At 42.3% G+C, this 15,587-nt stretch overlaps 1 protein-coding gene across 1 annotated transcript in view; it reads right to left on the bottom strand.

Moving 5' to 3' along the window:
- Positions 1-15,587, bottom strand: part of CBLB (Cbl proto-oncogene B) — a 201,552-nt gene that overhangs the window by 45,965 nt on the left and 140,000 nt on the right. The window contains exon 11 of the mRNA XM_084612705.1: positions 3,035-3,220. Within this exon, the coding sequence (XP_084468831.1) occupies positions 3,035-3,220 (186 nt within the window). The remainder of the gene's footprint in view (positions 1-3,034; positions 3,221-15,587) is intronic.

Genomic DNA, 15,587 nt, shown 5'->3' with positions numbered 1-15,587 from the left:
TAAGTTTGCAGTCCCTTCCCCCCACCACCACGGCAGGGGTGGCCAATCTGGTTGAATGTGCTCTCTCTCTTTGGGGGTGGGGAATGAATACTCAGCATCATACCAAGTGACAATAGATCCAGATATCCATCTTGATAGTACAGATTGAGGACCCCATGGATCTATCTGTGAAGGAAGTTAAAAGCCTAGGTGACTTCCTAAATGGCTTGATCCTATCTGAGTAGAAGACTAATGCCCTTCTAATACGTAAACAGGATTCCTGTAGAGAACTACGTGGTTTTGGGAAAACCAATGGTAGATGAAAGGATTAAAGTGGAACTCCAATAGAATCTTGGGTAAGAATTTAGTGTGTGGACCATAAAAAGGGTGGGATTTGCCATCAAGGCTCCAATCTCCCTAACTGTATGGGCTTGCTACTAAAAAGGCTGTCTTCATAGATAAATGCAACAGAGAACAAGTTGCCATTAGTTCAAATGGAGAACTCATAAGGTAACTGAATACCAGTGTAGCCATTGCGGGGACCCATATAGAAGTGGAAGTGGCATGCAGGGTTGGTTTCACCACCCTTGGTAATAAGCCTGATGGATTCCTGAAGGGATATGTTGGAGAATCCTCAAAAGAAATAGAGGATATTAACTGGAAGTCTCCTTCATCCTCCTCCACCTCATCTAAAGAAGGAGCACGCACAGAAAACAGTGGAGAGTCCTGTGGTACCAGATGAGGTAGTCCAGGGCTCCAGGTCTCAGTATCGAAAGACACTCAGTACCCAGGAGTGGGTTCATGCATTATCAGGAGGTCCTTAGTACGTCTGAACTCCTGCAGTACCAAATAGGGGATCGGCACTGATTCGGAAGCCAAGGCCAGTCACCAAAGCTGATGGTACAGCCAATAGTGGACATACCAAAGCAGGCACTGATGGTGTCTAGTGCCATTTCTTGCTCGGTGCAGAGGGTGCTAAATGCCTGGGTACAGACAACTGAGCTGAATGCATAGGTACTGACATTTGGCTGGACTCAATGGTGCCAGTTCTGAGTGTCTATGCTTGCCCTCCTTGCTGGTAAAAGATACCAAGGCCCTAACGGCGCCATCTCTCTCCTCATGCTCTGGGATTTTACTGCCCCGGTCATACCAGAGGGGTGTCCTTAAACTTAACAGTACCAAGTTGAGAGATTAAGCCTTCAGAGACTGTAGATCTCTCGAGGAACCTTGACTTCTTCTGAGCTGGCTCCTTAAAGAGCCTGTCCGTGCTCCTCTTTTTGGAAGTCTTCCCTGAAGCCTCCAAAGTCTCACCTTTCTTAGGGGAAGTCTGTGCCGATGTAGAAGAGGCACTGGATCTGTCAGGAGACAGATGTACGGGGGGGCAAGGGGGGCTCTTGATGTGACTCAGAAGCTGGCCAAAGGGAGCAATCTCCATGTTTTTCCTTACCCTGGACTTGAAGGCCAGGCAGAAGCTGCACATCTAGGAGACTCCCCCAAGCAACGGACATGTTAAAGAGGTATAGACTCTCGGAAAGAAAGGCAACATTTGAAACCTGACAAGCCAGGCATGCCCTGCCAGGAAAAAAATCTTCTCTCAGCTTATCTAGCTAACTATAACATAACTATATATAAATATAAAGACAATTGTAACCACTATAGGAATATTAGAAAAACTGAGAAGTGCTCAAGGCGGACACGCTAGGGCTGCATCTCAGGCCAAAGCAGTTGAGAAGGAACTGAGGATGGTTCATCCTTACAACCCTATATAGCCTCAGTAACCAGCACAAGGAGGTATAGGACACATGCATGGGTTGAATGGACACTGCTAACTAAAATCTCCGAACAAGGGCTTGAGAGCATATATACACCTGAAGTGGAGCTCATAGGGCCACTACTCGAAGTTTGTGCTACTGAGTGAATTTGAGCATTAGCTGTAAGACCATAGCCTCTTTAATTAACTCTGTCATTTAGCTTAAACTGGAGCTAAAAATGATAGGGATGAGGAAACATTTTTATATACCTCATTTGTTTTGGCTAAGTATTATGCTGCTAGAATTAAATTTAATTTCAAAAGAAAGCTGAGTGTCAAGTGTAAAGGCAAAATGCTGATAAAAGAAATAGCGTGTTTATCATTGGACTACCATGCACACAAACATACAAATACAGATTTCAAAACAAGCCTTCAAAATTTAAGCTAATTCTTACATTTGTACACCAATTACAATAAAATGGTTCTCTCATAATAGAGAAAATTCAAGACACTTAAATCCAGTATTTTATGTATGTTCTCCTTCAGACTTTCAAGTAAATAATTTTTAAAACTGTTCTAAATCACCAGTTTTCTTCATACACAAACTGTATGTATTCATTTTGTACAATTTATTATTTCCTTTTCTAAATCCACTTGAAACATGGATCCTAATTTATCATACCTTAAGTTTTTGATAGCAAGATATTTGCATAATTTTTTCTTGCTAGGACATTGTGTAAATCATCATTTGATTACAGCATGCAATTTTAATGCAGATAATGACCTTTTAAATGTACTTTTTAGAGTACTTTCAGTTGCTGTTTAATGTTACTAATCAGGGACTATTACAGGGACTTGTTTCATCAGAGTAGGTCAATACCATGGTTTTAAAATTGTGAAATATAATCATGGGGCTAATCATGTGTAACATTGCCATCAAAACAGAGAAATATAAGCTTGGAGCTAATCCTGTGTGACACTGACATAGTAAGAAATCATGTTTGTGTGTCATTAGCTGATTCTACAAGACGTCCTATAGGGGGACGGCCATCAGGTCTGATCCAAGGTTCACTGAAGGCAACAAGTATTTCCACTGATTTAAAGGAGGCTTCGATCAGGCCCTTATTTAGTGAATTCTGGCATGTTAGAATTACATAGGGACTTGGTAGAAGGCCTAGGGGATATTTTGGATATAACAAATTAAAAAAATGCACTAGCCAATCTTTAAAAAAAATGCACCTTAAAACTAACAAGCATCATCTCTCATCATTCAGTTTGACAGAAACATACTAAAATAAGATTTACCTTTGGTGAGCCAGTAGGGCTGGCACAAGGTGACCGTGCTACCCCCTTCTGAATGAGATCCAGACGGGGAGGCACCGGTGGAAGACTAATATGGGGAATTTGCCCGGGCTCTGGAAGTGGCTTTCTTCTCTGTGCAAGCGGAGAGGATCCTGGAGAAGTCACTGGTGAATTCTGTCTCTCATTGCACTTCAATACAAAAAAGAGCATATTACAAGTGTTTACCTGATCCATTAAGATTACAGCTTTCATTGCTTGATTAAGGCATTTGATATTGGAAGGTGCTTGCCATTAGCCATCTGCTAGAAGTGCTCATTACCCCACTTTTCCTGATTAACAGACACCCACTTTGCAAGGACAGCATTATTTAATGAACTGCTCTAATGTCACTCTTACTCCAAGTTTTACTGAGACCCAGTTTAAGTTAGATTATTAAAAGATTTAAAAACAGACACAAAGAAATTAGATTATACATTATTGCAGTAGCTGAAACAGAAAAGAGGAGCAGGGATGGAAAGTTCACTATAGTGTTTTACTCTTGGTAAATGTTTATTTTATACGCAGCATCCCATTTAGGATTCTATTTATTATTTTTAAAAGCTATTCAATGAAGACTGAATCTTTCACTTACCACACTACATCATAGGTCATTTTAAAATCACACTTCAATATAAAGCTGAATAAGTTCTTCTAAGCTTTCAGTAAACAAAATCTTCAAGCCGGGATGCATCAAAACAATCATTTCTGATTCATTTGATTTATAAGTTTCCCTTGACCAAATTCAATTTATGTAAACCAATATTACATTTAGTATAAGTTTTTTTTAATGTCCACAGGTGACAAATATTAAGCTGATTTTTGTCTCAGCCTGTTTCACAAAATACACATTGCCATTGAAAATTAAGTAGTTTTCTTTTAAAAGGCTAATCTAAATATAGAAAAAGGAATGCAAATGTACCCTGTAATCTAAAGATAAATCCAATTCCCCAGGTTTCAATCCTCATATTAGGCCCTGTCTGTGCTACTAATATACTCAGTTTTGCAACCCATTCCTGAAACTCATCTCATTTATAAACACAGACATTTTAGTTATATCTATACAACATCTTTATTCAAAACACAGATGTGTGTAATACTTGTAACACCATATTCTGGAAGGAAAAGACAGAATACTTGGGGGACATGCACACAGAGCAGCAGCACCTGGAGTGCTGGTGCACTCTGGAACTCAGACCACACAGAAGGCCAGGAGCCTAAACAAGTTACAGATGCATAAACGAACATTCCCGCCCCACCTCTAAAACGAATACATAAAGACAAACACTTTCCAGCATAGGCTGCTGGCAGAAGTGAAATACCAAATTGCTAGGACAGATCAGTTAGCTGTAACGTTGTTTTATTATGTTTTGTTTTCATCTAATCTGCGCTTAAATAAGAGTCTTGCACACGATGAGATACTGACAAAGGCTAGATAATCTATCTTCCGTCATGAACTCAGGACTTGACTACACTTGAAACGCTGCAGCGCCGAGACATGGTAGCTAACATGGTAGCTAGGTCAACGGAAGAATTCTTCCATTGACCTAACACTGTCTATACTGGGTTAGGTTGACTGAACTATAATCACGAATATCAGGGTTGGAAGGGACCTCAGGAGGTCATCTAGTCCAACCCCCTGCTCAAAGCAGGACTGATCCCCAATTAAATCATGTGCTGGGGTGCAGATTTTTCATGCCCCTGAACAATGTAACTGGGTCGCCGTAACTTTTTAGCATAGACAAGGCCTCAAGAACTTATTCAGGAAAGCACTTAAGTATCTGTTTAAGCTCACTAATTAAACAGGACTTGAGCACACGCTTAAAAGCCATGCACATGCGTACCTATACTCCTCACTCTGGAACCATAATCTAAAAAATCCATTTTACTAGAACAGAGGTGTTCAATATTGCAGGAAACAAGTTTATTCTCAGTCTTTTTACCAGAAAATTCAGTGTTGTGTTAAAACTGAATCGTTTGGTAACTTCAATTAAAGTAGTCAACTATTGCATATTGACTCCTGTACAGGGGCAAGGAAGCGCCAATATCTGAACTGTCCAGGAAAGGTCTGGGTAATGCTTTTTGGGAAAATCAGGGACTGAGAGTGTTTTGGGCTCATCCTGAAGGTAGTAACCAATGCTGTTGGGAGCCAGAGTGTGGCTGGTGTGTTGTTGACAGGCTGCTGGGGTCAGAGTGGTTGGATCAGGGCTGTACACAGACACTCAGGGAATGACCTGCATGGTGTCAGAGAGGCCCAGGTTGGGAGCTACAACAGCAAAGCATTGTGAGGCAACCAAAGTTGCAGGGCAGGTGCTGATAGCCCCTCACTGGTCTGGATTGCACCCCAGAATGTGACACCTATGTGCCTTAAGGCCATACCGGATAGAACAACCATCTTTAGAATGCATCTCCAAGAACACTCATCAGTGTTACTCTTGTTATGACCTTCTCTCACATAGTTCTACTCTGAAAATTGACTATATAAAATTACTCCTCTTATTTGCTCATTGTGACCTCATCTGCATTACACTTTTTTCACCCTCAGTATCTACCTTCAGGGCAGGTCCACCAATCATTGCAGAAAGGTCACTGGAAGCTGATGGTGTTTTAACCACTGCATCATGTAGATCAACTCTGAGCTGTGGTCCCACACAACAGTTAATATGGCAGCAGTCAGTTAATACGAGCACTCATGCCTTTGCTACCACGGGGGAAGACCGCTATCCCCTATCGTATCAACAGTTGCAGGGGGGATGGTTAAGAAAGAATGACTAGCACAGAGTTTGCCCAAATAAGTGAGAAGAGTGTTGGTTTCTATTAGCCCTGCCAAACTAGCACAGCTAAGAGGGAGTGAACTGGTTACTCCGTTTTCTGGAACACCATACTAAACAATTATGTTTAAGTTCTAAACAATTATACCTGTGGAAACCAAATTGAAGGTAATAGGGTTACACAAGCATCACTGAGTCTAATTTGGCCTGCAGAATCTTTATGGGGGGTGATGAAATATAACAAAGGAAGAACCCAGCTTCAATCTCAGATTTCAGTTTGCGCTTAGGAGTTATGGGGAAAAAACAACACCTGACTTGTATACTGAGCAAATGCACAGTTAAAAATCAGTCAAACACAGAAAGCAGGGTTAGAGTCAGTTTTCAGAGTTGCACTTTCAGTATACCATTACATTAACTTAGCTGAATAAACTTCTTAAATTTTTTTGTGCGAAAAGAACTCTGATATGAGGGTGATGAGCACTATATGAAATACCTAAACAGATGAAAGCAGAAAATCTGAGTGCAGTGAATTATTTCTGATAGCAACGTGACCTGGGTTTTTTACATGCCACTTACAATCTATTATACTACATGAATCTTTTTCTAGTTCTTCTATGTGAAGTATTTTCTTTTAATCACACTATTGTGAATGCTCCTCATTTTTTTCTTGACTCATCAGCCCAACAGTTTATTATCTTCAGAATTCAAGATGTTTTCCCATCTGTTAGGTTATTCTCCCATTTCACTGTGTGATAAGCTTTAAGCTCCATATCTATTCGTTATGTGACTATTTCTACTCCATATGCTATGGCTGGTAACTCACAAGTGTCAAAGTAATAAGGACTGTTTGTTCTGATCCTTCAGGCTTTGATCAGCTTGGCTGTTTGAAGTCTCTGAGTGGATAATCACTCCCTGATGGTGAGGGGCAGAGCTGAGTTGAGTTAAGCTAACCCGGGAGACCTGGTATATAAAGTCATTTGCGAGGCAATCAAGAACTGTGAACAGAGGTAGCTAGCAGGAGAGCTCCAGAGGAAGCTGAGAGAGGGAGTGTGAAAGAGTTTCCTTCCAGTTTCAGCTCTACATGTGATTTCAAGATGGACAGGGATGGAATAGTGATGATGACCTGCAATGGATATACCATCTTTTCTCCCCTGCCTGAAACCAGAAGCAGCTTCCTGTGCATGAAGTACAAGGTGGTGACTGTGCTGGAGGAAAAGATTCTTGGTTTGGAGGAGCAAATAGAGATGCTACTGAGAAACTGAAGAGTTCCCAGACTGCCAGGTTTGGGAAACATCAGTACCTCAGGTTCAAGGAAGAAAGGAACTGGCTACCAAAAAGAGCCAGAGACAGAGAGAGGATGTCAAAGAGGAGGCCTGGCAGCTTGTAAATCATATTGGCATTCCACATGGCTGGAGACAGGCAAGATTGGACAGGCTGTGCGCACTAGAAAGAAGAGAAGCAGGAGAAATTACACATAGCTGGAAGTTTCCAGTCAACAACAAGTCCTCACGTGGAAACTGTGGAAAATACTTCTCAAGATTCAGCTGTTCCAAGGAAATGGTGATATGTACAGAACACATCTCTCAATGGTAGTTCGGCGCAACCTATAAGAAACGCAAGCTTACTCACAAAGACTTCTCCAGCCATGCAAGGAAGATACACCATCTTTGCTGGGGATTCAATGCTCAGAAGAATCGAAAGAACATTCTGCAAAGGACAGGTCGATAATAAGACTGTGTGCTGCCTTCCTGGAGCCAAGACACAAAATGTCACTCAAAGATTGGATAGTATGCTGAAGCTGATGGGCCAGGATCCATTGGGGATGATTCATATCAGCACTAATGTCACTGCATCATGGGATCTCTCTCAGATAATAGATTACTTCAGAGAACTTTGAAACATGCTGAAGAAGAACATCTGAGTGATCTTCTTGGAGATCCTTTCTGTCCTATGAGCGAAGGAAGACAGAAGGTAGAAGATTCTGAAAGCAAACCACTGGCAGAGTTAGAGGGGGTTTTGATTTTGTGGAACATTGGTCCACTTTTTATAGGAAAAGGGAGCTGTATAGTTTGGATATTCTTCACTTCAGCAGAATGGGAACCAATCTCCTTGAGCACAGGCTGGCTAGAGTAGACAGGAAGGTGTTAAACTAATAACAAAAGGGGGAGGATAAAAAGAGGGCAGATATGAGCACACAGAACCAATCTGACATATTGAGAACAAAATTAATTAAGGAACCAAAGGGCATGAAGAGAAGAAATTCCTTACTGCCCATACAAGAGGAACTGGAATTGCCCATTGATTGGAATGTTCAAATCAATGGCAAATACCTATTTAGGAAGGACTGTGTGGGCAAAAGGGGAGGGAGAGTTGCACTCTAGGTCAACGATGACATTACGTGTTTCCAAGTCACTGGTAACTTGGAAGAAAATAATCTTGAATGCTTAGGGATCCATGTCCTAACAGATAAAGCACAAGATGGGCTATTAGTTGATATCTGCTACAGACCATCATATCAGGCTAGTCAACAGGATGACTGGCTCCTTACGCACCTGTTTATAATGTTTGGGGCGGTGGGGGGGGGGGAAATAGCTGTGTAACCCTGTGGGACTTCAATTTGAGTGATATAAGCTGGAGGTCTCATACTGCCAGTACTAGAACATCCCTGGAATTTTTAAGTAGAATAGACGGCAAATTCGTGACTCTGAAAGGGGTGCATCCAACTTAGGTGAATTCTATATTAGAACCTTGTCTTGACAGATAAAGAGGAACTGATCAGAGAACTAAAAATTAATGGTAGCTTAAATACAAGTGATTGTGACTCGATAACATTTATAATGTGCAAATAGAATAAAATCCAGATCAATAACATTATAGTGACGCAGCAGCGCCATTGTAGGTAAACTTGCATCACAATATCTGTTTAAGGGTCAACTTTCCAAGTCCTCTAAAATGGGATTTCTTTGAAATTTCATGTGCCTCAGGAGGATGCAGGTCAGTGATCCAAATGTGGAGTGATTTGACCCGGGGTTCTAGAGATATAAGCCCTGAAAAAAATTGCCATTTAAAAAAAAACGTTACAGGTGTAATGTGAGTCAAAAGAATAAGTTAATTACAAGCCCCCACCTAAGAGAAAAGGAGTTTTGGATTAAATTGCTGGAGATTGCACACACTGAGTCATGGGTGGCAGTTTCTGAAAGCCAGGAAGTTCCTAGCTGAAGTGCCCATGCAACCTTAACACTGTCCCTCTTTCAGCAATGCCGCAGTATGCCCAGTTAACACACATACCTTTGTTCTGCCAACTCCACAGTTGCTGAGCTGTACAAACCCTTTACCTTTTTCTACAAACCACTCACAAAGGAAAAAAAAAATGTTGCCCATGCCATTTTCCCCCTCTACCCTCTTCAAAACACCACCTTAATATGTGTATCTCTCTCTCTCTCTCTCACACACACACTCTAACCCTGGGCACTTTAATGTTCAGGGAATTCCAGATCTTGGAATACACTCACGCATTAACCAACTCCCCAGAAAGCATACCACATGGATACCATTTCAGAACCTTTCACAACCTTTTACAACTCCCTTACACTCACAGGATACCATCTCAATCTACGCTTTCACTTAATCATCCCTAAAGCACTAGAATCCTCTGATATTCCACCTCACCATTGACAATGTCCTTAGTAATAAAAGCCCTACACCCGGATACTGGACATAATCTACACCATTCTACACAGAGGTGATGCACACTGGATCCTCATTTATACGTGCACCTCTTCCCTTCGCTCACCCATAATAATCATAGGTCCGTCACAAACTTCAAAGTAATCCACACATGTCTTCATATCACTGACACTTTTACAAAGGAGGCCCAAAACTACTGCCGCCACTAATTAGTGTAGGTTCACCTAACACACTGACTACACGTGGAGTTTATGCAAATAATTCCCTCTGGCTACTTATTGTTATCTCCGAGGAACCAGAGAGATGGTAGTGTGGGCCCATTTTGGTTTTTCCCCCTTTTTGTTCTTTAGTAGTGTTATAAGAAGTCCTGTGGGTGAAGTGAACCAATTGAGAAAGGAAGTGAAGAGCTTGTACATTTCAACAACTGTGGGGCTGACAGAGCAAAGGTATGTGTGTTAGTGAGGCATACTGGGGAACTGCTTAAGGAGGACAGAGTGAAAGCTGGATGGGCAACCTAAACTGAGCATTTCCTGGTTTTCAGAAGTTTGAGTTTTGATTAACTTAACATTCTGCAAGGGGATGACACAACACCAAACAATCTTAGCTCTGTATTAATGTAGTATTTTTGCCATTGACTATATACTTGTTGCTTAAAAGGGCCAATTTCACAAAGCAGAAAACAATATGGCTAAAAAAAGGGAGATGGTATAGAGGGGAAGTGAAGGGAGCTATAATTTTATATGTATAACAAATGGAAAAAAAAAGGGGAAATTGATAATAAAATGTATAAGTGAGAAGCTATGTAAAAATGTAGAAAATTGAAAAGGGAACCAAAAGGGATGCAGGGAGAAATCTATGGCCAGCAGAGCTAAAGACGATAAGAAGTTTTTTAAAGTATATTAGGAAAAGAGAATACTGGATGGAAATGGTAGAATTATCTGGAATGGCAGAATCATCCATAATAATTCAGATAAAGGAGATGTGTTCAATATTTGTTTGGTATTTGGGAAAAAATGGATGATGAGTCATATAAGATAATATTTCCATTCCACCATTATCTCAAGAGGATATTAAACATCAGCTACTAAAGTTAGACAGTTTGGGGATAACTTGCAACCAGGTGTGTTTTAAAGAGCTGGACCATTAATATTAATTTTCAATAAGTCTGGGAACACTGGGGAAGTTTCAGAAGATTGGAAGAAAGCTAACGTTGTGCCAATATTTTAAAAGGGTAAATAGGAAGACCCAGTTAATTATAGGCCTGACAGTCTGATATCGATCCCAGGCAAGATAATAGTGTGGCTGATAAGGCACTTGATTAATAAAGCATTAAAAGGAGGGTAATATAATTAATGCCAATCAACATGGTTTTACAGTTTGATAGGATCCAACTACTAACTTGATATCCTTTTTTTTTTATGAGATTACAAATTTGGTGGATAAAGATAATAGCGCTGACATAATATACTTAGACTTCTGCAAGGTGTTTCACTTGGTACCTCACATGATTTTGATTAAGAAACTAGAATATAAATTTAACATGGCACATATTAAATGGATTAAGAGCTAGCTTACTGATAGGTCTCAAAATGTCATTGTAAACGCGGAATCGACAAACAGGTCCAGTTCTAGAGGGGTTGCACAGGGGTTGATTCTTGGTCTACATTCTTACGTTTTTATCAGTGATTGGAAGAAAAAATCACTGACAAAGTTTGCAGAGGACACTAAAATTGGGGGTAAATAATGGAGGACAAGTTGCTGAAACAGAGCTATCTGGATCTCTTGGTAAACTGGGTGCTCCTTTTTAAGCTGAACCGTCCCAGTTTCCTCACGTGAAAACTATTCCATACCCCAATCCTTTTTATTGCCCTTCTCTGTATTCTAATTTTCCAATTCTAATGTATCTTTTTTTGATATGGGGCAACCAGAGCTGCACAAAGTATTCAAGGTGTGGTGTACCATGGATTTACATTGTGGCATTATATTTTCTGCTTTATTAGCTACACCTTTCCTAATCATTCCTAACATTAGCAGCTTTTTCGAATGCCACCGCACATTGAGCAGATGTTTTCAGAGAGACTATCCACAATGACTCCAAGTTTTCTTTCTTGCTTGGGAACAGCTAATTTAGATCCCATCGTTTCTATGTATAGTTGGGATTTTTTTTTCAATGTGCATTACCTTGGACTTAACATTAAATTTAATTTGCCATTCTGTTGCTCAGTCACCCAGTTCTGTGACATCCCTTTCTAACTTCACAATCAGCTTTCGACTTACCTTGAGTAATTTTGTATTTTGTGCAAATTTTGCCACCTCACTGTTCATCCCCTTTTTCAGATCATTTATGAATATGTTGAACTACACAGGTCCCAGTACAGATCCTTGAGGAACCCCACTATTTACCTCTCTCTACTGGGAAAAAAACGGTTACTCATCTTCTCGTAACTGTTGTTCTTCAAGATGTATTGTTCATGTCCATTCAAATCAGGTGTGCCTGCTCTGTGTGCATGACAGTAGGAAGATTTTTCCCTTAGCAGTATCCGTATGGTCAGCCTGGGCACTCCCTGGAGTCACACCTTCATGGCGCTCAATATAAGGCCCTGCCAACCCTACCCCCACTCAGTTCTTTCTTTCTGGCTACTCCGATAGAGGGGTAGGTGGATGGGTATTACAATGGACATGAAAAATACATCTCCAACAGTTACGAGAAGGTGAATAACTTTTTTCTTTGAGTGCTTGTTCATGTCAATTCCAATCAGGTGACTCCCAAGCCCAAGTTCAGGAGGTGGGGTTCAGAATTGTCTACGGATTGGAGCACTACTCTTTCAAAGGCTATGTTGTCTCTGGCCTGATGGGTGATTGCATAGTGCATGGTGAAAGTGTGTATGGGGGACCACGTTGCTGTTCTGCAAATTTCCTGGGTAGGAATCTGTGCCAGGAATGTTGTTGAAGAGGTCTGTGCCCTGGTGAAGTGCACAGTGATCATAGGAGCAGCCACCCCGCCAGGTTATAGCGCTCACATATGCAGGACATGACCCAGGACAAAATCCACTGAAAAGAGACAGGAAGACGTTTCATTCTGTCTGCCACAGCCACGAATAGTTGGATGGATTTTCAGAACAGCTTTGTTCTCTTGATGTAAAAGGCTAGTGCTCTCCGGACATCCAATTAGTGAAGCCTCTGCTTCCTACCACTTGAGTGCGGCTTAGGATAGAACACCAGGAGGAAGATGTCCTGGTTGATGTGAAATTGGGAGACAACTTTCGGGATGAAAGCCGGGTGAGGCCTAAGCTAAACCATGTCCCTATAGAACAGTGTAGGGGGCCTCTGATGTTAAAGTCGGGATGTGGGGGGGGGGGGGATTAATGGCGCTGCTGACACCGAGGACAGTGCAGCAGCCGGTGCTGCTGTCTGAGTGCCCAAGACTGAGGCCACCGATGACAATCTGGAACCCTGGCTTTGATGATAGGCCCACTATGTCCACTGGCCCTGCTAGGGAGCCAGGTAGGGATGATGATCACAGCGGGAGCAGTCCGCCTCTGAGGTCTCTGGTTGTGATGACCAGGGAGGAGCGGAGCTTCTTTGTGCTGGGGATCGGTGCCAGCTTGGGGACCGAAGAGGCTCCCCCACAAAAACCCTGGTGCTGGTGGTTGATGTAACAGGGATGGCCTCATGGCAGACATCATCGCCGGCCTGCCCACAGAAGGTACAGGGACTGGGATTAGTGCCGGCTACCTGTCCCTCCTAGGAGGCGAGGGCGGCACTGTGAGTGCCAATAGGTCTGCTGCTGCCTCGAACGCCTGCCACATGGAGGCGAGTTGTATGTCTCGTGGTGGTGGCCTGGTGAGCAGTGCGGGTCTGGACTCGACTGTACCCCTCCTGGGGCATAAGTCAACGGGATCCTGGCCAATTGAGCACCCAGTGAGGGTTTGCTCGTTACTTGGTCCTTAGACCTAGCTGGGGAGCCTTCTGTTGGCCTCCTTTTTGTTACGGGGCACTGGGGAGTGAGAGGAGTGCCTCACCGATACCTGCCCATGGGTAGAGCCGTGGCAGTGCAGAGGGTCTCTGAGTCCTTCCTCGGCACTGGCTCCCACATCGACAGTGTCAGAATGCTGCGCACCAAGGATGCGGCGCTCGAGGCCAGGTCAGGCACGGCATGCTCGACTGGGGCCGAAGAGCTGCCTCCGTGAGTAGGACTCTGAGGTGCTGCTCTCTGTCCTTCAGGGTCCCGGGGCGAAAACCCCTACAGATCTTAGAGTGGTCTCTGACATGCCCCTCGCCCAAACACTTAAGGCACGATGAGTGTGGGTCACTGCCACAGACCTATCACGGTTTAAAGCACAGGGACCGAGGCATACCCCAGTGCCAGGGAAAAACATCGGGAGGGAAGACCCCCTGCAAGGAAACCTATACAAAAAAACTACATTAACTATAACTACTATGCTAACTATGTACATGGGGATAGAGATACTGTGAAGCATGTGCTTGCCAAGGCAAGAGCGGTACAGAGTTCTGGCAAGCTGTCACAGGCGGTAAGAAGGAACTGAGTGGGGGTTGGGTTGGCAGGGCCCTATATTGGGCGCCATGAAGGTGTGACTCCAGGGGGCGCCCAGGCCGACTGTATGGATACTGCTAAGGGAAAAATCTTCTGGCTGTCTGCATGCAACATATGCACACCTGATTGGAATGGACATGAACGAACACTCGAAGAAGAACTGACCATTTATTCCTAGCTTTTGTTTCCTATCTTTTAATCCGTTACTGATCCATGAGAGGACCTTCCCTCTTATCCCAGGACTGCTTAATTTGCTTAAGAGCTCTTGGTGTCAGACCTGCCAAAGGCTTTCTGAAAGTCCAAGTACACTCTATTTACTGGATCATTCTTGCCCACATGCTTGCTGAAACTCTCAAAGAATTCTAATAGATTTGATTACTGTACTTGATTACTGTCCATACATACCTCCATGGGGAACAAATATTTAATAATGGGCTCTTTAATCTAGCAGAGAAAGGTATAACATGGTCCAATGGCTGGAAGTTGAAGCTTGACAAATTTAAACTGGAAATAAAGTATAAATTTTTAACAATTAGGGTAATTAACCACTGGAACAATTTACAGGGATCATGGCAGATTCTCCATCACTGGCGATTTTTAAATCAAGATGGGATGTTCTTCCTAAAATGTGCGCTCTAGGAATTATTTGGGGAAGTTCTATGGCCTGTAGTAAACAGGAGGTCAGACTAGATGATCATAATGGTCCGTTCTGGTCTTGGAATTTATGTATGTATGAAAATCTTCATACCCTCATTAAGCCTCATAAAGGCTCTCATTAGTTTTTACTTAAATTTCCTGGTTGAAAATAGCAGAAAAATTATTCAGACTATCTGAAACTGTCATTGCTTACAGCCTTACTATTACCACCACGTACACGAGACTCCAGACTAAAGTGAGCTGGTGTTGGCCAAAAGTTGGATGATGACAAGGAAAATTCACGTGTTGCAAAAATACTGCTTCTCTTCCCTCCAAGGCAGCACTAAATCAACATTATTACATGGTGCTAAGAAAAGGGAGACTGGAATGTTGGATAAGTCTTAAAGTTGAGGTCCTGACTATTTACAGTAAAACATCCCAGGGTACTTTAGCCAGGACAGGCTGTGACGCTGAGTGTTCTCACAAAATTCTAATTTCTGTAATTACATTAATGGTGTTCTCTGGCTATATAGTTGCTTGATGTTAAACTTTACGACATTCTGCCACAGAGATGGCTGCACTGCATTTGCATGTGAAGTAATTATAGCTGTACACAGATATCCATGCATCTTAAATGAAAGCTGACTGGCATGCAGACCAAGGCTTATTGGTCATAGCATGAGTACACATATGAAGCTAGTAGATGAGCTCTTTCAAAATGCTTTCTTAAAAATAGATACAAGGCAATGGGTTTTTTTGTATGTCTCTCACTGGAGATTTCTGTGGTGTATGTTACTCAGTGAAAGGAATAGAAGGAGTAATCAGGTTAGTCTAGGACAGGGGTAGGCATGGCACGCAAAGCTGATTTTCA

This window comes from Lepidochelys olivacea (genome assembly GCF_965140295.1).
Source record: "Lepidochelys olivacea isolate rLepOli2 genome assembly, chromosome: 1".
Lineage (NCBI taxonomy): Eukaryota > Metazoa > Chordata > Testudines > Cheloniidae > Lepidochelys > Lepidochelys olivacea.
Note: the sequence above shows the minus strand (reverse complement) of the source record. Positions and strands in the feature narration are given on the sequence as shown.